The 23172-nt window shown below is 43.3% G+C and overlaps 1 protein-coding gene across 8 annotated transcripts in view; it reads right to left on the bottom strand.

The window, feature by feature from the left end:
* Positions 1 to 23172, bottom strand: part of RIN3 (Ras and Rab interactor 3) — a 68167-nt gene that overhangs the window by 22589 nt on the left and 22406 nt on the right. For 6 of the 8 annotated variants that reach the window (XR_010613916.1, XR_010613918.1, XR_010613917.1 and 3 more), the window contains 3 exons: positions 21713 to 21827; positions 5666 to 5738; positions 2599 to 2690 (listed from right to left, as the gene is read on the bottom strand). Coding sequence is in view for 5 of the 8 variants with exons in the window: in XM_065685638.1 (XP_065541710.1) it covers positions 2599 to 2690; positions 5666 to 5738; positions 21713 to 21827 (280 nt within the window). In the remaining 3 variants the exon portion in view is untranslated. The other 2 variants (XM_065685641.1, XM_065685640.1) reach the window with 2 other exon arrangements.

Consider the following 23172-nt stretch of genomic DNA (forward strand, 5'->3'; position numbering starts at 1 on the left):
GAGTCCATTGCTGGCCTTGCCTCCCTCTGCCAGCAATGTGGTCCCCAGGGTCACAGCCAGCTGCCCCAGGGAGAGGGACTATTCCCTTCCCTGCAGTGAGTGCAAGTACTACAGGCAGGGCAGGACAGGCAGGGTAACTCCTCACTGCCCTCCTGCTCCCTCTAACCAAGCATTTTCATAACACAGGCACAGAGTAAGCCATGCACAGATGAACTAAAAGAATGTTCATTCCCATCAGGTTAAAATTGCCAATTTAGCCTTCTTCAGCCTAGGTTAGTGTCCATGGCTAATTCAGCTTTGTAAGCATGTCAGCAGGTTTTTGTTTTTTCAGGGAGGCTAAGGTTAGAACAGGTTTATTCCCTAATTCCCTACTATGAGACGGAAGAGAACAAAGAAGCTTAAAATAAGAGTGTTGCCAGGAACAACAGCACTCTTGACAACAGAATTCTGGCGTAGACACGCAATTGCAACTGCACATAATAGCATCACACTGCTAACCCCCTCATGTCTGAGACTGTGTGGGGTAAAATTTCCTTTAAAAAGGAAATTGTAGTCCAACTTTACTGGGTATCAGAACTCCAATTCTACTGTCCTGTATGCAGGACAGTGGAAGTTGCTTGTTTAAGTCTGAAAATAGTCTGTGGAGCCTCATGGGCTGAGGAAATTGTGAGTAAACCAATCTACAAAAGGGAAGTTAGTTATTTTTCTTAGTAGTGATCAGGATAAGACACTGTGGTGAAAAATATAATGCTCCCTTCAGACTGTGAAGGACCAGATGAGGTGGTCATACCAAGGGTTACATAGCTGCTTCAGAGAGGGTGTTTCTCAATGCAGCCACACTGTTTCATACAGCAGGAAAGGCAGTTTGATCATCTCCCATTGCTATCCTGGCTCTTCCCTTAGCTTATACTCTGGGAGGGATAATTAAGCAGTTCTTTGAGACTTGGTGCGTGTTCTTTGTGCAATAGTAATTCTTCTGAAGGTACAGAGGACCAGAGGGCTTGCAGTACATCCTCTTTGACAATATACGTAACAGCCGGATCATTTGTGGGACAAGCCAGCTTGTTGGTAGACATCTTACTTCTGTCCACTCAAAAAACATATCACTTTGAAATGAATAAAGGCAACCTACCAGTTTCAAACAATGCTAGCTTTCCTTTGGGAGTGCCACTTCAGGCAGCACTTATTGTTTGTCTACTCATTCGTACCCATGAAATTTTGTTCCAGGAAGCAGTAAACAGTATCACACATTACTTCAGCCTGTTTGACTTTACTGAGACAGCATGGCACTCCAAGAAGCTAGCATCATTTCTCAGGAAACCTTTACAGAGCAGCACATTTTCTTCTGTTGTCAGAAATGCTCCTGGCATGCAATGTACTCTGATAAGCAAACCTCCAAGCATCACCAGTGTACAGGAGGGAAGAAAGAAGACTACAACCAACATTGTTTGGTTCTTTTTCTTTAGTTAATCCTTCCATTCAGAAGCTGTTGGAGACTGTTTCCTGAGGCAGGATCAACTCTACTGGCTTAAATTAGGTTGAGGGTTGGAGAATTATGACACACTTCTTACATTTTAATCCAAATTTTTACACTTTTAACTAAAATTAATAGTAAGTTTGCATCTTGCTATCTCGACTTGCAAAGTACTTTTCTTTGAGCAGTAAGTGCGGGCTAGACTCCCGTACTCAAGGATGCTTCAACAAACAGGAACATGTTCAAAATAGAGGATGCTGAAAATGTTAGAGGCAAATTGTTAGTCAAATTTAACAAAGCTTCTTGAACTGAAACCAGCAGGGTTTTCCCATGCCTTCTGGGAGGTATAATGCAGAAGATCCAAAAATAGATCCCTAAATCCCCATGGTGCTCTAGTGTGTATCTCTAAGTGAGCTAAATTCATCTTTCACCATTGTTTGGCTGTTTTCAACAGCTGAGAAAAAACTGAAAGCAAACTGGTGTGAGAGTGCCTAACTGTAATACCTGTCTCAAGCAGAGTCTGTTAAATAGGAAAGAACAGGAAGGTGACCTCCTTTAGTTAAAAGAACTGCATTTCCAACTCTGTAACTTTGCACATCTGATCTAAAATTTGCTCGTTTGGTTCTGTCACTAAAAATAACATTCCTTTTTTATCTAATTAGTGTGAGGCGAGAGAACATGCTGAGACACTACAGAGTCCTCTACCAATTAGAAATCCTGCAAGAGAAAGCAGAAATATCAAAATTCAAAAATGTCACTTCCATCAGCATTGCCCCCACACATCAGAAGTGGAAATTGCAAAGCTGTTTTTCTTTTTTATATACTTAGATGCCAACTACTTCCAGTTTATGTAAGTTATCATGAGAGGCTGTGCCGTGCTTCAGTTGTTGAAAGCCCCAGCTTACACAGTGAAACTGTAGGTCCCATCCATGCACAAAAGTCCCAGTGGAGGTTTTTGTCCAAAGGGGAAGGGGCAGTTTTCAGTGTGCTTCTATAAAGATCATGAACATCTTCTCTCTTACATTCAGGCCTCCTCATCTATTCTGAAGAATCTGTCCTCCAGTTATGAAGCACCATGGTTCTCACAAGTTTGAGTGAAACTCTGGCTGCTTTGAGGGACTTACCCATCCCCAGACTAGAGATAATTTCAAGGTCTTGAAAGCTACTGGCTTCTAATATTGCTTGTGGTAGCTTCAGGGTGAAGGGCAGCAAATCTCTGTAAAAAGAAACACAGTGAAGAAAAACAACAAAAGAATAAACCACACAATTGCTAGGAACCCCAGATTTTACTGTTGATTCTAGTGATTGAATCACAATTTCAGCCTTCCCTGCAAAGTCCGGGGTGTTGTCATGGGAAGGTCTCATGGCCCGTAAGGAATCATGGACATTGTACCAGCCTGGGTTGCTCTGATTTCACAAGAGATCACCAGCTCCTGTGGTGATGCTTCATGCCATGCCACTGGTTTAATGATGGGGTCTTAGCTTCCTCCTCTGAAAGCAACAGAAACACCTCTCACCTTAGAGGAAGCCACATGGGTTGAAATACCTTCCCATGAAAAATGAGGTGTGAAAACGGTAATTACTGTAGTTAGAAAAGCCATTCTTTCTGGTGTGGAGGGGCTCTGCAGTCCTTTTGCTTTCTGTTTACCCCTCTCTCCCCACCCTGCTTCCCCTTTTAAAAATCAGTGTAAGTATAAAGCATGGGGACATGGCAAGACACAGTGGGGTTAGGGAAGGAAGACTCCTCCTGGGGAAGGGTAGCCCCTGTGTGAAGTGACAGACAATGATGAAGTGCTGCATGACACTGAGAAAACACATATATCCCTCAACTGTACTCTCTCAGATTTTTGACTGCTTGGTTTATGGAAAGATGCTGTATTTTTACTGAAAAAAAAAAAAAAAAAGATGCAGTTTCTCAGAGGTCATTAGCTGGGTTTCACACACCCTAAGTTTCAAATAATTAATTGGAGCTCTTGGGCTGACATTGAACTTTTCATGTTTGCCTCTTGCCTAATGACAATTTGCTAAACCTGTTCCTATGTAAATTCCCATTCTAACAATGACTAGAAAAACCAAACCAATAGTCCCTAAAAGGCAGCACATAATAATGCAGGATCATTTTACACATTAAGAACTTTAACAAAATGCTCTGCAAGATGCAGGAAATAATTTTAGAAACAGCTGGCCTTGTGAGTAGGTGGTATCTGCTACACAAATGGGCATCCCAAACATGCACATGACTGCAGACCTGAGGAGGACCAATTTATTGACAGATAAATGCAAGGCTGCTACTTTTGCTCTTATTAACAGATCCATGTCTTACTGATGTACCGTGTAGTCAATGAGTTCTCTCTGCACCACTGAGCACCCTGTTGTCACATTGTTTGACATAAACTGATGTGATCAGTTATCACATCAGGCGTATTACTTTGTCATGGCAAATATGAGGTTTAAAAGAGGAAGAGAGTCCAGGGACATTCTGCTTTCTTTCTTTGTTACTGTTCTTACTGTTATATTTGCTATATGCATCAGTAGTTCCCTTTTTTTTTCTTTTTCTATTTTTTTTTTTGGTAGAAAAATACATCTGAAAATCAGGAAATATTAAGACATTAGCTTAATAGAAAAAAATCTGGTTTTATTAATAAAGCAGCAGCCTACAGGCAAGCCACCAAGTCACGTGTTACCTACAGGTGTTATTTTGGTGATCTAAGGTAATCAAGCCATGCCATACTTTCTTTTGAGAAGAGCCTGTCAGCCCTGATAAGCTGTTTCCAGCTCTCTGTAGGTGACTGTTTATTACAGCCCTGAGAACAGGCCTTTCCACACAACATCACGGAGACCTCCTACAAGCTGCCAGTAAATGGTAGCTGAGTGCTTAAGCAGCATTTTTATTTCCTGCTTCTCTCAGAAAATGATTCCCTGTTTTCCTTGTCTTTTGACAGAGACCTGAAAAATCACATGAACCACCTGAAGGAAAGCAGAAGTGAGCATATTTTCCCTCCAACTGGCCATTGACTTGAAATGCTCAATTCTTGTTTGCATTTGGGCTCTTCTTCATTTTGGTGACACAGAAATCTTTATATGGGTCCAAGGGTTCATTTAAGCCCCTTCTGTAGGGTCTATACACATCTAGATGGCTGTCTTTTAATTGAAGAGGGTAAAACAGCCCCTTGTGTCTATATAGGAGTCCTGGCCCAGCAGCACTGAACTCAGCAGGCTGCAGCAGCAGCCCTCAATATAGTGCAAATGGTACTGTCTGGGTAAACTGTGGCACACTGGATCATACCATAGATAGACTGTTCCTGCTATGTGACCTAACCGAGTCACTGACAAGGCTGCCTGGTTAACAAATCCCGAATCTGCTTGTACCTCTTAAATGGAAGTAACTACTTTAAGAGTCATCTAAGTTTATACAGGGGAGGCCAAAAGTTTACATCCAACCCAAAACCAGGCCTGCTGCGGCAGAAGTACAATAAGGAGGTTGTGGAAGTATTGCTGCAGTGTGCTCAGCACGAACACAGATGAGAGGAGACTGCAGACAGAGGAGACACAAGGGTTTAATCACACAGAGGGAATCATCAGCTGCTGATCAGACTTTGCTCTAATGAAAATGACCTTACAGGTCTGTCCTATATCTGTGGCCATTAGGTTTTGTATTTCTGCACTGAACAAACAAGCAAGGTCTCTTCCTTATTGCTTTAGTGTATTTTTAAATTTTGGCTAAAGAAATAAATCATTTCAGGACTACTCTCTTTACAGATTCCCCTCAAGTGACTTAAGTGCTCTGAGCCTCCCACAGCCAACAGTCCATTAGCAGATTTACTAACGAGCTGCCAAGTATGTGTGGATGCTAAAGCTGCTTCAAGTAAGAGATAGCTAATCCAGGCCCCATTTTCCTCCCTGCCCTCCTAGCCCTAGTCCTGTGCCTCAGTCCTTTGTGAGTGTAGCATTATAGACCTTCCTCAGATAAAGACTGCAGCTTCAGGGACATCTGTGGTTATGGTTTTTCTGCTAAAAAGTGGGTGATTTGTTCCTGTTGTAGATACCAGCACCTGAAATACCTCCTCATCTGGCAGGTTAGAAGAGATGGGAAGAAACAGAGGGGGCTGTGCTGTGACTGGATACTGGGGAAAGGCACTCCAGAGGGCAGAGTGAAGCTACCCCTCCATGGAAGCAATGAATCCAACTCACCTACTGACACAGTAGAAGGCAACCAGTTTGAAGATGTCCTCAAATACAAGGACAGATCCTTCCAGGTACAGGACTGATGAAAAACAAAAAAAGACAGTCAGCAACTGTTTTCTTTGAGCCATACAGTAAAAAAGGTGGTGGGCTTGGCTCACATATCTTGTATTCTGTGATTGTCAAGTATTTGCATGGACTAATATGAAGAAGCATAAAGAATTGTCTTCAGAAGACCACAGTGAGAATCTTCGGGGAAACACTGGAGAAGAAATGTCTTAGCCTAGCTCTCTGAATGGTTAGCTCAAGATATCAGACTGTTGTGACAGTAACAGATACAATGGGAAGAAAAAAAAAACCCAGGTCACAGCTAAAGAGTTCTTCATAACAAGCCCCTCTGTCTCTAAGGGTGTGCATATCTGTAATACATATGGGGCTGACCTTGTGAATCTCCATGCCGGAATCTGGTTTGGTCTGGATGGACAAAGCGCTTTGAAGAAAAAGAAAAAAACAGAAATCACTGTGTGTGGGCTCTGACCTGGGTCACACAGGCAGCGTGAGCACAGCCTATTTGTATCTCCCTTGTCTTCTCCCTTCATTGTGTTATGCAGCAACAGCACTTTCCTTTAAGGGGCAAAATACAATCTACACCACATTGCAGAGTTCTTCAAGATGACCTCCTTTGTAACAGCATACTATGGTATTGTGTAGCCCAAACCTCACATGTTATTATAAAGGTTTTGGCTGCTAAGCTTAAATAAAATTCACTACCTGGTGGAGAAAATTTCATACTGGTCAGTAACCCAAGGCAGAGAGAAAGAGATGGTTCTGCAGGAGAAAGTGTCCATCTTTGCTTTAGCTTTATAGCCTCACAAATTGTCTGTGCGTCTATGTACAGAACACACCATCACAGAGATGACAAGTTTAAGGAAATCTGCAGTGGGTTCTGATGGTGGAAAACTGGATTCCCCAGAGCTACCTGTTCCTGCCAGAGGAGCACACTGAAAGTTCTTGAGGAGCAGCACTGGCTTACACAACATAGCTGCACCCGCAGCTGCTCTGTATCTTCCTTCGCTCTGTTTTCTAGGCCACAGTTCAGAGCTGTGGACATGAAGCTCAGCTACCATGATTCAGCTTCATGGTCTGCCTTGATTCACATACAGCTCTGTGAAATGTGTGCAGCTCCTTGCCCTGCCTGCCTGGTTGTTAGCTCCCCTACAAAGCAGAGCCTCCAGCACCTGTGGGACAAAGACATCCGCCTGGCTCTCCTCTCTCTTGGCTGCATGCACTGGCTCTTGCTCTCAAGCCAGCAGAGAATCCCACTGGAAGGAAATGCTCGAGCTTGTCTATGGTTCAGCTTCACAGTTCTTTCCCCAAACAAGACATTTCGTCCTTTTAGCTCTCCCTTTGTCCTAGCCCAGGCAGTCAGGTTGCTGTTTTGGCCTGAGTACACCAATATAAGCACTTTTTAAAGAGGCAAAGGACATGTAATTCTCAGAAGTCATTCCTAACATTAGTTTGTGTTGGATAAGCACAAACAGATCAACCTCAGTGTGTGTGCTGATAACAGACTGCAACGTGGAATTTACAATATATTTCAAGAAAACAATTCCTTTCTCTTACTTTTCTTCCACAACTGGAAAAATACATGTTTGGCAAGTTTTTTCTTTTTCCATAATATGAATCATGTTTTAGTCAGGGATTTTCATTAAACATCTACAACGAACAATTTCTGTAGTTTGAAATTCATCTGCTTTGCAGCTCTGACACAGGAAACCAAAATAAAGCAAAACTCAGTGCTGTTCCACAGAACGAATCAAATGCCAAGAGTCTGAACTTGCTTGAATCTCCAATAATTAACTAAAGCCCTTTGTGCAGACGACAGTTTTAAGGACTTCTTTTCTGTTAAGAGCCACATGTTCATTTTGGCATCCCAGGTTGCAGGTGTGCATAACAGCAGGCTGCACCTGCACATGTTTGCATACATGGGCAGATCACTTGGATTGGGAGTAACGATTGTTTCTGTGCCAGGAAGCTCTGCCATTTGGGAGGTTGAGTTTTAGAAAAAAGAATATTAGTTCAAGCTCCTCAGTGTCAGGAGTGTCCACATAGAAGAGCCTTCTCACCCTATAGCTACTTCTCCTCCCATATAAATAGTTAACTAGCATAAACTACCACAAATCAACAGCAATGATATAGCTAAAGCAGTCTAGGTACAAAACTTGCTGGAGCTTAAGGACGGGAGTTTTCAGCAGGTGGTGTATGGAAACTGGACTGCCCCTGGTCTGCTCTGAGAGGTCACAGTAGGTAACAAAATCAAGCGTATTTGTCAGCAAGCTGGGATTCATCCTTGGCAGTGTTCAAGGCGAGGTAGGATGGTGCTTTGAGCAACCTGTTCTAGTTTGGGGCATCCCTGAACATGGCAGGGGGTTGGAACTGGATGATCTTAAGGTCTTTTCCAACCCTAACTATTCTGTGATTCTGTAAAGAGACCCACAGCTCTGCTGGGACATTTTTAGGTGGCCTGCAAGCAAGTAAGAATAGAAAAACACTGGCTTAGATGGATCATTACTCAAGGTACTAGCACCGTTGGGACCAGTACTCTGCCCAAAATTTATTTTGAACAGTGACAGTGTCAAGCAGCCTGTGCAGGGCTACAGCAGCCACTTGGATCTGCTCCCAGCACATCACCCATGGGGAAAGCCTTGCAATATCCTGTGGGTAATGTCTTCTTTGGGAGAAACTGTAACACTTTTTCCTTAACCTGTTTTTATCTAGTCACCTGCTCACTGCCAGTAAGCATTGCTGATAAGCAGTGCTTCCTGGCTGCCTTACTCTTGGGTGGCATGTTTCTGATTCTTGGAAAGATGCAGCAAAGAGCAAGTTTGTACAGCTAAAAGAGTTCTGCTGACTGCTGGGGACAACATATCTCTTCCCCAGTGCCAATATTGCCCCCAAAGCACCCTGCTCTGAGGAGAGAGCCAGGAAGAGGTGCTTTTCTCTGGCTGTGGGGGCACTGTGGGTAGCTGGGGACATTTCACTGACATGAGCAGTGCTGCTCAGGGAGGGATCATGATGTTGCCATTTATAAGAACTTATGACTTGTGCAAAAGCTACAAACAGACACTTTTCTGCCAGACCACTGTAATCCTGCTGAAAACTGCAGAGACAAAATTCACCTTTTCTGGGCTCATAAAACTACACCCAGGGCACCTGAAGAGCAAGAAAACCTCTACATCTCACCAGAACAGTGGCAGGATGTTAAGAATATGACCAAAAGCAATATCAAAATCTATCAAAATGTATCAGGCTGGGCTCTGAGAACTAAACATATTGCCACAGCATACTGAGTTTTACCTGGTATTTAGAAGCCCACAGAAAAAACTCACCTTCAGGAAACAAAAGAAGAAATGTATGGAGCAATGGGCAATTTTGAGCAGTCTAAAACAAAGATATCAGAAGTAATTGAAAAAATGTTCTGGGTGATGGGAGCATTGGTAACACAAGTCAGCGGTTCATTGTGGACCATACTCTGTATTATGTCCTTTGTGCAACTCCATAAAGGAAGAAGACATAGACAAGTTATGAAATATTTATTATTTTCCTTTTCCTATACCAATGTGCTCTGAGGAGTATCATCTTTAGGCACTGACTGGAATCTCTCTTCATATTTACTTTACTCTTTAGATCTCCCCATCACTTCTCCACCCAGACGCTGATGTTGTTGAGTCACACTGTCCCTGGACATTCTGATTCTTCCCACAGAATTGTGTTTGCTAGACCCGTTGTTCTGGTCACACGGACAAACCACCCCAGTTTCCATCTTCTTACTGCTTACTGCTCATGGGACCCAATTACTTCAGCTTCTTCTTCTCTAATGGTGCTCTTGGTCTTATTCACTGTTTTTGATATCTGTGTAATCCTTCAGAGACATCTGAATTCAAAGATATGAATCCCTTACTTCTGCAGCAGTTGTGTTGACAGAGGACTACTGAGAGCACAACCATCCTCGGAAGTTCTGCTTGGATGGGCTTGAGATGCTCTTAATCTTTCCAGATTCTGGCAAACTGTGAGATTCATCATCATGGGTGCATTAATTCCACTTTTCTATTTCTATTTTAAGATTCGAGATTATAACTCCACATTCTCCTAACCAGGCCTCTTACTGGTGTTTCCATCCTTTGATGTAAGTCCTTGCACTGACCTTTGCAGTAAGCACCACTAGCCAGCTTTGTTGCTGTTCTGCTAACATCAGTCCTTTACTTGCTATGAAAGTGGGATCACTCCAAAGCAGAGATTATTGACTTTCCTACTTCTGGATGCTGACATTCCTAGCTGTTGCACACGCCAGGTTAGCAGTCTCCTGCGCCTGCAGAATGAGGCCTAAGTATTGTAATAGAGGACTGCATTGACTACTGTAGCCCTTGTGTGGAGGCTGTTTAGTTTATCATGACACACTTGACAAACCTGCCATACTTTGCAGAGATGTGTGAGAGTGTGATGTAATTCCTTCAGGTTCCCTGAGCACATGCAAATCTCCTTCTGGCCCTTATTCATGCACTAGGCTGGTGGCAGTGTTAAGAGAGAGTGTTAGCTGGCTAGAAGGAAATTCAGATTACATTGGTAGAAGTCCTTAGGGTGTTTACAGTGTCTTTCAGCAACAGAAACAGAGCAACAGCTCTGGAAGTTCCTATTATCTGTCCTAATGTTTCGTATATTACTTTTTGATGACTTTCTGGATGGTAACATAGGACCTTCAAGTGCAGTGTTCTTGTCAAATACTGTCACTGTTTATCTGTTTTCTCAAAGCCTTTTTACTTCTGTAATCTGATGCCTCTGCTTCTTCCATCTGATGTCCAAGCTGTAGTTGCCTTTCGGTTGCACAATTTTAGACCATCTTGGGCAATGCAGGTCTGTTTTGCCTTTTCTTTCCTAGTGACTCTTAATGAAACTGTCAGTTGTTTCTGTTTCTTATCCTTCAGCAAGGGCAGAAACTTCCCTGGTTTAGACTTCTGCCAAAGACTTCTGTTGTGCATCCAGCTCATGCTTTCTCACAGGATTTCAATTTTATGGCTTCCTACAGAGTTTAATCTTTCTGGCCATGATGAAAAAATCACTGCTGGTGGCAGTTCCTGGGAAATTGAAACTAATGAATTACGAAAGTGGCAAGGTATTAATGAGCTTGGTTCTAGAGTGTAAGAGAAATCTATTTTTAAATGATGTTTTCCACAATATTTAATTATGTTGTGCAGAACAAAATTAATGCCATTAAAGAAGACGCAAAACATGGGCTTTTGCACTCTTCTCAGGCTAGGTTTGATTGGAGGGGACACTCAGTAGAGTTAACTGTTTCCCCGGGCATCCTGCATATCTCCTGGTACCAAGAAAATGGCCATCCTCACATCTAACAGTCGCAGGAGTCTTGGCTGTTCCACTGTGTTTTGGCTCATTCATATTCACCCAAGCAGATGGGCAGCACCTTGCTGTTCACTTAGATTTTATGTCTTTAGTTCAGCATAAAATCCTGCTGCCACCTGGTCTTGCTGCCTCTGCTGCAGGATGCTTGAGCAGAAGTGTGTTACAGTCATTTTGCTGCTGTTTCCTCTTTACTGCGATTAGCGTTTCAGCAGGGATTGAGAGGGTGGCTCTCAAGGGTACTTGATGCACAGCTAACTCAGCTGAAAGAAAAGTGTCACAGCTCCTCAGTGCTTTCCTTACAGGTATCCATGTGAACAGTCCTGGGAGGCCTGTGGCCACTCAGCCATTTCAGGGAATAAGAGCAGAGGATAGTCTGGAGAATGGCTGTTCAGTTTCAAAGCGCTTGCCTTCCTTGTTAGATCCTCACCCTGCAATCTCCTTTTCACTGCTCAAATAAACACCTTAAAGCCTGTGGAAATTCTGCACCTGGTTTGCACAGAAGCTGGAAGATCCAGGACTTCTTCCCAGGACTAGATGGCAACATGAGGTTTAGCTGGAGTTTCAGATGTAGCCACACGGGGTCTGGTATTTTTGCTCTCACACAGTAGGAATGAGGGAGAAAACATGGCTTTTCTGAAATACTGAGGACAAAGAGGGCTCCCAAAGGACACCAAGAGAGTAGGGTGACATGTTCAATTGGTGTGGTCCCTGATGTAAGCAGTTGAGCACTGTGGGATCCTTGCTGGAGAACTTGCTTTCACAGGTAATGCGGCATCCACGCGTACACTACAATGGCAGTACAAGATTGATTCTGCCCAGCGGAATGATTCAAACTGTCAGGGCTGACAAGACAAAATAAATATCTTTGCAAGTTGCTCTCAGAAGGCGAATTTCTCTGTCAAAAGTTTATGAAGTATTCAAAGCTTTCGGATATATAAAGGGTCTCCCCTGTGCCTCACATGACAGGAAATTATACTATGATTTGAAATTCTGGGGGTTTAGTTCTTAGCAACAATTTCCAGATCATATAGATAACCTGAAGAATCAATCCTTATGTGAAAAATAATATGTGCTAATACATATGTGTTATATATAAATCTATTATATATGCCAATATATAAATATATGCTATCATCTGGATGTTTTTATCAAAAACATTTTTTTTCCATTTACTTTGAAAAGTTTATGAGATAAATCATGAAATACCAGAGAATTAAGGTTAATCATATAGAAAAAGGAGGCTTTCTGAGCATTTTAAGGGAAGTCATCTGGTACCCAGAACCACATTCTGTGTGAGAGACTTCCAGGAAGAAAGATGACACTTTCCAAAGGTGAGTGATGAAAAGGACTAACCCACTCGGAAATGGCAGATGTCAATAGGGTGGGCAATAGAAACTAAAAATGATATTTCTTCTTCCAAGAGACTGTAATCCCTAGTTGGCAACCTGGTGGAAGATGTTCTGATTCCCATTCTTCTGCATGGGGTAGTTTGCACTCTCACTGCCTTTGAGAGTCCTACTCAAGGGTCAAAGTGTGAGGTTCTTGCTGCCCTCATTTTACTTTGAGCAGTAGCTTATTTACCTCATTTACAAGTATAAACTCGTTTATTAAGCTCTTCAAAATCTTCAGATATCAAACACTGTCCAAAGGCAATAATAATAATTTCTTCTAGTTTAGCCACTGAGACAAGGGCACTGGTATTACGGGTACTGATTTAGAATGGCTGTTTTAAAACCGGTAAGCTTTTTGGGCTATGTTGAAGGTACTAAGCAGAGTAGGGTAAGACAATATTATCCTAGAACAGCACGCATAGTCTCTAGCTCTGATTACACACAGATTTTGCATTATGCCTCTTGAGACTGAAAAATAAGGCAAAAAAAAAAGCCAAAGTGCGGATTAACAAAGCTGACAAGACCCTGAGGGCTTCCTTCCAACAAGCTTTCCCTACAATCCCATCAGTTTAGAGCCTAGATTAAAAATTGAAACGTTTGCATGGAGAGAGGGCAGTAACTCTTCAGGATGAGTGTTTAAAAAAAGAAAAAGAAGAAAACCTCACCCGCTATAAGCAACCAGAATGTTTCCAAAACAACTTGTAAACCACACAGAAAAGCAGCACTGTTACCTCTTGAAAAAGCAGCGGCACAACTGCCTCACGTTTTTGGAAGTGGTTTGTGTTTTAAAATAAGCAGTGTGCCAAAGTGACGTGGAACTCACTCAAATGAGCAGGACTTGGTGAGACTTTCTGCTTTCCTTGTGCTTGTCTACATGTAGAAGAGCAATTATGAACTTGCACAACAGGTTATAAAATGTGTCCTCATACCATGTTTTACAATATCCCCTAAGCCCTCAGCCTCTGTTCTTGCCAAACGAAGACCTTGGGCTCCTATTTCATAGTAGTCACCTGAGTGGGAACTCCTTGATATTAACTCAATTTGCAGGGTTAATAACGATGGGGATAATGGAGAACTCGTCCTTGGCAGGCAGACTGAGCTTAGGAAGACGCCTAGGTTAGACATCCTTTGGGGGCTAAAAATCAGTTAGTTTCTATCTCCAATCGAACTGCAGACACTAGATCAGACAATGACAACATCTACTGTGCCCTTGTAACAGCCCACACAGAGCTGGCCTTTGGCCTTGCACTGCCTGTGAAGGCAGATTAGATCCAGCAGAAAACTGCAGCAAAACAGCACTTCTTGGGCTGGAGGCCAGGAATAGGGCAGAGCTGCCTGGTTATCCTATGCCATGGGACAGACTTGCTCAATGGTAGGTTTTTCATGCCAAGAAGGTGTGTAGGTGATGGCAGACATGTCTTGCTAATGAGAAACATGCATAAATAGGGGAAATTAGCCCATGCTGAGCCTGGGTGGTGCAGGGAGATTGTCATCTGCGTCTGAGTGAGGCTTATCTGAAGATAACCAGGGTAGCTCTACATCTTCAGAGCAGTCGCATAGACACACCATCAGTGGCAACAGGAACCACATTAAAAGATAACATTCATCAGTCTACTCTCCTTAATAGTACAGTGTCTGCTGCACTGAACAGGAGTAATTTACTACACGAAAACAGGATACTAGCCTGCATGCCCAGAGGCCTCCTTATATTGAGACAAGAGGGGGGGCACAAAATTACAAAATGGAATATATAAACTGCTTAAAATTTGAACCTCAAGGTTAACTACATATTCAGCTTTTCCAGCCTCCTCTGCTAAAAATACACAGTTTATTCATTGACTGGTTAATCCTTCAAAAAAGTAGTCTTGGGCAAGTTCTGCTGCTGAAATGTCTGATTTGCTTGATTGAGATGTAATCAACCAGTTTCAGCGAGAGGAGGAAAGAGGGATCTTCTCTCCCAGGGGCTTTGATAACTCTGTTACTTTTTTCCAGCACATTTATGCTTTTTTTCAGGCTAGTCAGACCCAGAGCTGACAACAGTTTCTTACTTTGCCTCAATCACACACTCCATCACACAATGAGAAAGGAAAACATTCCTCTGAAGTAAATGGGGAAAACTGGCTTCCCTCACAGTATGACAGCAGAGTTGCCTGTCAGGCTATATAGAAAGCATACAAAAAAGTCTGAATAGCAGTGTTGGTACCTCAGTGCTGAACGAAGTCAAATGCTTGGCAGGCAAAGGGTCTCTCTGTAGCCCAACAAATACAGCGCTGATTGGAAGCTGGGCTTGTTCAGAGCTGGTACACAGCTGACGGAGCCCCTCCAGCAACCTCTGCCTCAGCTCTCAGTCTATAAAATGGGTGCAACAACATTGACTTCTTTGGGAAAATTCATTTGAATTCAGCTCAGCAGGGAGGGGAAGGGGCAGCTCCTTGGCACACTGCCTGCAATGCTCTGCCTTGAGGAGGCTGATTGCAACTTCCTCTCCTCGCACCCCAAGGCAGCTCTGCTGGGCTCTGGGCAGCCTCCTTTCGGCTTGGCCCAGAGCATCTTGGAGTCTCATGCAGTCATCCAGCACCACAGGATGTGACCCCATCCTTGGCTGCCTGCTGACCATCTCCACCTAATTTCCAGACCTCTGTCTCCAGTCTGCCACCCACCCTTCCCAAAGTCACCAGCTGCCCTTCCACCTCCATGTCAATATTTTTTCCTTTCCAGACTTAATTTCACACAACCCAGCACATGGTAGCACCTCTAAAGAAGCATTCCCACACCACACTGCCCTGCTTTCACATCCCCATGACCACACTAACCATTTCTTCCCAGCCACAGCCTGCATGAGGAAGAGGAAGACAAGGACCGGAGGGCATAAGGTCATGGACACATGTGGACAGCAGATGAGGGATGGCGAGAGCACTTCTCATGACATCAGCATCAGCACAAAGTTACTGCCTGAGCTCACCTAAAATCTGGCTCCAGCCTCTCCTGGGGACACTGCCCACACCCTTTTCCATCTGCTTGTGCTCAGGAGACTGCAGTACCTGACTGCTAGTTACTGATGGTTTTGCCTTATATATATATATATATATATATATTCAGTAAAACCATATTCTATAGTGAACCTGAAGCTGAAGATGCCTAGTGACTTTCCTGTCTGGTAGACTTTCAGAGCAGTTCATTAGGTGGTTGCCAAGGCAGTCCTATCTTTGTTTGCTTTACTGCTGAATAGTAGCGTAGGGTATAAAAAAACAGACTGACAAACAAAACTTGATCTTTTCACTCTGTAATGTAAGGTTTATCCTCACATCTATTCAGAGGAAATCAGAGCTATAGCCCTACCCTGCTTTTCATGCTGGGTTTCCACTCAAGGAAGCCAACCATTTCAGTTAAAGTGACCATTCTAAAAAGAACTATACTACCATTACAGTGATAATAGAAGTAAACAAATGTACTTTCTGATGGGCCCTCTGATGAGCCAGAGGCTGTCTCGAGAGGTTTGATTTGGGAAGGATGGGATGTACATTTACTCCAGGAAGCCCTTTTAGCACCTGTGCAAAACCAGGCCAGGAGCCTTGCAGTGCTATTAACTCCACATAATGAAGTCTACCTTAGCCTGCAGCAAGCTCAGCTCTGCAATATGCCAAGGGGTCATATAATTGCATCTATAAGGCATCTATCAGGAGGTCTTCTCTAGCTGAAACTCCTGCTCAAAGCAGGGTCAGCCATCAGTTCAAACCAACTTGCTCAAGGCTTCACCCAGCCTTGTCTTGAAAACCTCCTGTGAAAATCAGCGAGTGCTACACAAAAATAAATGGCTTCATCGTAGAAGTCAGCCTCATGAATACCAGCATGTACTTCAGTTCATTCACTTTAGCTATGAATTGAAAGATCCCATGTTTCTGACATCAGTCAGGCCCACAGATTTCCACCTCTTCCATCTCCATTCCAGTTTAGGAGTAATCAAAAAAAAATGCAATTAATTTTAGAAATGGGAGATTGTCTTCCTATAGGTTGTTTTCCAATATCTTCTGTTTTCTGAGTCTTTAAAAAATGTTAAGGTTACATCTTCAGGTTTTTCTCTGCAATTGTGAGGGTTATTTCTCTTTCTGGGGGAAAAAAAAAAAAGATATAAAAAATTCTATCCTCACTCTGCTTCCTGGTTCCAGCAGGCAGGGTGTTAGCAAAAACACTTGCAAAACTGAGGAAGTTTTGCAAGAGCTGCCAACACTCCCACAAAAATATTCATACCCAAAGATTATCTGCTCAACTGGTCATTCTTCTTAAAGGAGCTAAATTGTGAGTAGGCTGAAGTAACTGAACTATTCTTTCATTTTTTCCCATGACCTCATCCGTGAAGTACTTCAGTGCAGTCCATGTGGGAATATACCGCTTGACCATCCATGTTAGCGCTGAGGACTCTGTTCTCCGAATTTGTTAATCCAGCCTCAACATGTATCAAAAGAAATGTTAACAAAATAAATCAGGGAAATGTGCCATAACAGACCATATCTGGCCATAACGACCAAGGTGCCAGCAGATCGCAATAGACAAGTCCATTATCAGCATCTGAAGGTTCCGGAAGTCCATTATCAGCATCTACTGAGATGTTTCTAGTCAATCTGCCTCCTTTTCCCTACCTTGTGCTCACCTGGGGGTGCTCTCACATAGATCTCAGACCTACTGACCAATGCAGGGAAACAAACCGGAATTTGTATCCCTTGCATCTCAGCTCTGCCATCCTGCCAGTAGTGCTCACAGCCCTCATCACAGACTGGCTGCGCTGTGAAGACCAGGGCTTTCAGCAGCTTTGTTTAGAGTTAAGCCTGCAAGCATGAACAAAGTCCATCCCCATGTTACTCTAATGCCCTCTGTAAATATGCTGCAGCCTGATTACTGTTGTTTAATTACCATCTGTTACTGCTACAGCACAGTCAGAATGACTGCACATGCCCTTTTCATCCTGTGCAAATGGCATTAGTCCAGAATAAAAAACTTTTTTTTCTTTTTTTTTTTTTCTTTTTTCCCCCATATGTGATTGGGAAAGAGGAATGGAAGTGTATAAGTGGCTGAAGTAACTTAGTAATGATGGACAGAGCTAGGTTAAGCTTGCTTTTACATCATTAGACTGTACCTATTTAGGATTATTAAGGCAAGAAAGTAGACTGTGAAATCTTAGCCCTTAAGTAATCTCTTTCTGACTGATTTCATCCTTCCTAAAATGCAGAACAGGCAAAGTTTTAATTTAAATCTCGGAATTTTCCTATAATAAAAAAAAACATAACCAAGCTACAGGCAAGGCTTCGCTCCAAACCCCTCCTTCAGTGGTGCTCTCATTGATTTTGGGGGTTTAACTTAGGCTATGCCCAGCATGTTGGAAGAGATTTTTCTGAACATCTATGCCTGGTGCCAGGTTGTCCCACGCGGGTACAGTTTAAATAAGGAACAGGGACAGCAACTCCACAATGTGGGCTCGTGTGAACTGCCTCAAGAAAATAAACCTCCAAGTGAGCAAAGCCAGGCACAGCAATGGGGGTGACAGGAGGCAGAAGCATGATTACTAGAGTGGGTATCTGTGGCAGGATCAGGCCAGCCTCAAACCCCTTAGGACATGAGCATGAGGATTTCCTGATTTGGCAAATCAATTCCATAGTTATTTCTGTAAAGATTTCTAGTAATATGAGTATGTTCTTCTTTATTCTGTGCAATTGCAGATGCTTCTCCTGTTCAGCATCATTTTGAATGTTCGGAAAGGAATCACGTCCTCTTTTCTTGGTACAGAAGAGTTTGGAAAACAATTACTACACATTCTGCAAGAAAGCATATGTGCAAGACTTCTGAGAAGTATATGGTCAACTCGTGTCTCATAAAATCATAACATGGTTTCATAAAATCAAATTATTTCCAGCTAAATTCAGAAGACTTCTGATGCGTAAGAGGAAGCATAACACTCCGTATATGGTGCTAAAGCATTCTTCTATTAAAGGACTTCACACTGTGGCATGCATCTTCATAACTCTCTGTAAAAGTACAAGCATAAGTGATGCACCAAGTGGTCTATCAAGTGCTTCTTTCAAGCTCTCAGTACGCGTTACTTCAAACATGCAAATTTACTTTAAACATCTGATCCTTTTCTTTTTAATACTGCTGCAATGTCCCTGATGCTAGTGGAATGCTTTCTGACCATATGCAAACAAAGGGGAAGAAGAATCAGGTCCTGAGGTTACAACTGGTTTGCTGAGAAGAGCCAAGGGTAGGAGTCAGCTGAGGAAATGGTGCTCAGTTCTTGAGGTATGTGAGGCTAGGGCTCCGTTTTTGGATGAAGCAGAAGTAAAGGACAGCTCTTAGAACTGAAAGCGCACAAAGCAGTTGAGATTTCAGCAGAGCTTGAGAGGTATCTCCCAGCACTACACCTCTAAATAGACAAAATCCTGTAACAAACCTTCGCTCTACATTTCCACTGTTCTGAGTAAGAAGGGACCCTTCAGGCTGAGAGGCAAACCCACAACGATCCAGGGCTTTGGCAGTTGCCAGGTTTCTCAACTTTCTTATCAGCCATGTGGTATCTGTCAGGTCTCTACCATACCTGCTGCTGCAGCCGGGGTTTAGCCTTCCTGTCTCTGGATGAATTACAACTGAAGATGGAGAAGTAGAAGAAAATGTTTGAAATCCAGTCTCTTCATTCTCCTGTTTTATGATTCTAAGGGCTACTTCACAGAACAGGTAGAAATTCCCCATGAAGACATGGAAAGAGGTTTCATTTCTTGACCCACTTACCTAGTGGGTCCTTGGGGGATTTCCACTTAAAAAAAAAAGTCATAATTAAATATGGTATTCCCTTCAGAAAACTGTACTTCCCTAAATGTTTCATCACACGTCAGCAAGCAGATCTGATACAGGGAAAAGAAAAAGAGAAACAATGATCCACCACTATCTGGTAATGCTAGGAAGCTTCTGCTTTTTTGTACTTCATTGAATGGCCATCTATATATGGACCTCAGGGGCCAGGCAGTAGCCTCCGTACTGTCATTATGATACTGGTGAAAAGCTCCTCAGATACTATCTGAAAAGTAGGGTGGGATGAGAATGGCTTTTACAAACAGCTGAGCAGTAAAACTTGCTATTTAAAGCTGCAGATGGTAAAAGTAAGAGACGGACATCACTGTAGAGATCGAACAGAGCCATTATGTCACTTCTAAGGATAGCACATCCCACTTTGTGTCACTTGTGAAGCTGAGATTTCACTGAGTCCTCATGAGAAGGACAAGAAGAAGCTGGGAAGGTGCTCCAAAATAGTAAGCTAGGATGGGTTGCAACCTGAATTTTAACTGGAAGGAAGGATCTCTGTAAAATCTGAACTCTATGTGTCACAGCAAATTCAGCTTTCAATTTACATTTGAACACATCAAGTCTGTGGAGACTAATGAGCTGAACTGAGGTAAAAGGGAAAAGAACTTGTTTCTACTTCCTCAAGCCCCTTACAAGGAGTCAGCTCTCAGAAAGGGACAGACAGTTCCCCATGGGGCACATTAGACAGATCGTTGCTTACGTGTCAACTCAGAAAGGAAATACTAGGAGCAGGCCAGCAAAACCGAAGCTGCTTGTCCTCAGAATAGCTGGGAAAGGGGATTCTTGAATGGCAGGCCACTTATAGCTGCTCTTTTGGAAGGACACCAGGTCAAAGAGGTAGCTATCAGGAGGATTTTTGTTCCCACCAGAAAGCTGTGTCTCTCAACACATCCTTTGCACTGAGTTAACGATAAGTTAAAAATAGCAAGCAAGCTTGAAAAACACGGCAGAAAAGTCTTTCTAGCTAGGCTACCTCACAGTGAAAGTTTTGTACCACATTTTACTTTGCCTGCCCTCAAAGAAATAGGACTGGACACAAATCAAGAAGTAACACTTCTATAAATGACACTTTTAGGCAGGATTCATTTTTTAAACTTTTATCCGAAGGAAAATTTTAATCATCAAAACCCAATTCCCCACCACGCAATACCTAAGCCTCAGGTCAACTTCAAATAACTAAAGAAAAAAAATTTCCCCACCCTGCAGCTAGCCCTTACCTTTTTATTCTTAATCTGGACACCAGAAGTTGTGGCAAAAGGTTTGCTATTCCTGCCCTCATGCAGGAACACTGAACACGTGTGCCACCCCTGCAATTGTGTGCTTCAAGGGGCACACAGATAAGAGAGAAAGCTTTGCTGGGGGTATGAAGCAGCCAGGCAGGGGGCTGCGCTCTGTGCAGGAGCAACACTGCGGCAGCCTGTGGTCTGTGTTTGGGATTAGAGCAGAATAAGAGAGTCACTTTTGCCTCTGGCTTTAAAGTCTGTTTATGATGCAAAGGTATGCAAAGAAACATATGAAAACGTAAAAAATTCATTTGAGCAATTGTCAAGGGGGAAGAAATAAGCCACAATATTTGTCAGTGGAAACACAACTGTTTTAGCAGAGAGTAAAATGTATACCCCAGGGAGTTGGTTTGGGGGCAGAGCTCAATGTCAGAGGATTTGAATGTGTTTTCATGAATAAATAGTACGTAATTATTTTGATGAACCCTTTCAAGTGCATGTTTATATGAATATCCTAAAGATCTCATGTTTACATATATGTTTTGGGAAGTGGAAATCATATGCTTTACACATCCACTTATACTGAGGGCTGCATCAGAAATGGCTGACTGTGAACTGGGTTAATTTTTGCTTGCTCATGGCAGATGGCTGTCTGATCAGGAACAGCACTGATACCACCAAGACCCAGGTGCTTCCCAGGAACAGTGATACACTGAAAACAGTCAGTTTAGGAGTAACCGGTTGTTCCATATGACTGTATGAGGTGCATGAAAAGGGAATGCAGCAGATGTCAGATGCCTGGTGGGCCTCAAATGCAGTGGCAGAAACAGAGACAGTTTTGAGTTAACAGGGTCTGTCAGGGCCCTGTGCTTTCCTCAGGACTTCCACCTGGTGAAAGGCAGCTCCATGCACTTGATCAAAGCCCCAGCCTGCTCATCTGGGGGCAATTTATTTTCCTGTTGCAAGTCTGTAAATGATACCACGAGGTGCAGAACCACAGGGGAGCTGAGGTAAAGGAGCTGCAGGAAATACTAACTGAACTACACTGTAGAAACAAGATCTGCTGTCAGTCACAAGAAGAACCTGCTCATTGCAAGTGAGATTACATAAATACTGGTGATCACAAGAGGATTCAGTACAATACCCAGAACGAGACCAAAAGAAGGTGAAGAACTTACTTGATTTTTCTTCTTTAATGTTGTACTCCAGCACACCAGGAGCCTCGTTCTGCACTGGCAAGCGGACTGCCAGGACCATGTTGTTCACATTACCCTCTTTCCTAACCAAAAATATCTGAAAAAGGAGAAAAGAATTAAGAGTTTAGCTACACTATGAGAACTTCTGAACTTTATTTCAGATTATTGGCAGTGAAGGTTTTTATCAGTACAATCCACTTTTAAATGATCTTACTTCAGCTTCATTCCACTTGGTTGAACTTTACACAGCAAAAATAATGAATAAAGGGGCATTTCATCTGTGAAATTCAGACCTGCAAAGGAGCCGGCAAAATTTCTATGCATTACTGGTGTCCCACTTAAGCCTAAGGCAAACTATTTCATCAACTCAAGAGTATAAAGCTACACCCACAATTTGTCAAGTGATGCTCCTTACATAAATGCTCTAAATCACAGACAATTCACCTTAGAATGTCCCAATCCAGGTCTAAAGCAAGCAAATTCCTTGTACTATGAGAGGGAATGGATTTAAACGCCCATGAGTGGAACATAAGGCCAAAAGCCCTGTTAGCCATGTGTCTCATGGCAAAGTTCTGTCAAGGGACCAGATCATTCAGGCTGGCAGGGACCCTAAGATGGCTCTTGTCCAATACCTGGCTGAAGACAGGAGGCCAGAGCTGGTTGTTGAGGGCTTTGTCCAGACAGGTCTGGAGAACTTCCAGGGGTGGAGACCACACAGCCTCTCCAGACGTGCCCCACCGCTTACTGTCTTCAGAGGGAGAAAGTGCTTCCCCGTACTCAGTCTGAGCCCCTCTGTTTCAATGTCGCCTCTTGTCCTCCCACCATGCAGTACTGAGCAGGACTTGGCTCTGTCTTCTCCACGACCTCCCTGCAGGACCCAGGGGGCTGCTGCGCAAACCATGGTCCCACAGCCCCTCCTCAGTCGGTCTGTGCCCAGCTCACTGCCTACCACCCCTGTAGGGCCTTTCCCACAGCGCTGCCGGGGCAGGCAGTGCCAGCCCAGGTCACTGCCAGGGGTCTTCCTGCCTTCCTGGGGCAGTGCCTTTGCCCTTGTCGAATTTCGGAAGGTTTCTGCCAGCCCAGTCTCCTCAGCTTGTCAAAGATCCCTCTGGGTGGCAGCACTGACTTCAGTGTATTGACTGGTCCCAAAATCACAAAGCAGATGTGGCTGGAAGAAACTGGATATCATCCAGGCCAACCACCATGCTCAAAGATGAATCAACCACAGCAAGTCACTCAGGGCTGTGTCTTGACAGGTTTTTAATATCTCCAATGATGGAGACTCTACAGTCTCTTGGATAAGCTGTTCCAGTGTTTGATCATCCTGACAGTAAAAAAGCTTTTCTTCATATTTAAAAAGTTTTTTGTGTGTTTCAACTTATGCCCACCGCCCCTCACCCTTTCACTGCATACCACTAGGAATGGTGTGGCTTAGTCTTCTC

The sequence above is a fragment of the Lathamus discolor genome, chromosome 6 (genome assembly GCF_037157495.1).
Source record: "Lathamus discolor isolate bLatDis1 chromosome 6, bLatDis1.hap1, whole genome shotgun sequence".
NCBI classification, from domain to species: Eukaryota; Metazoa; Chordata; class Aves; order Psittaciformes; family Psittacidae; genus Lathamus; species Lathamus discolor.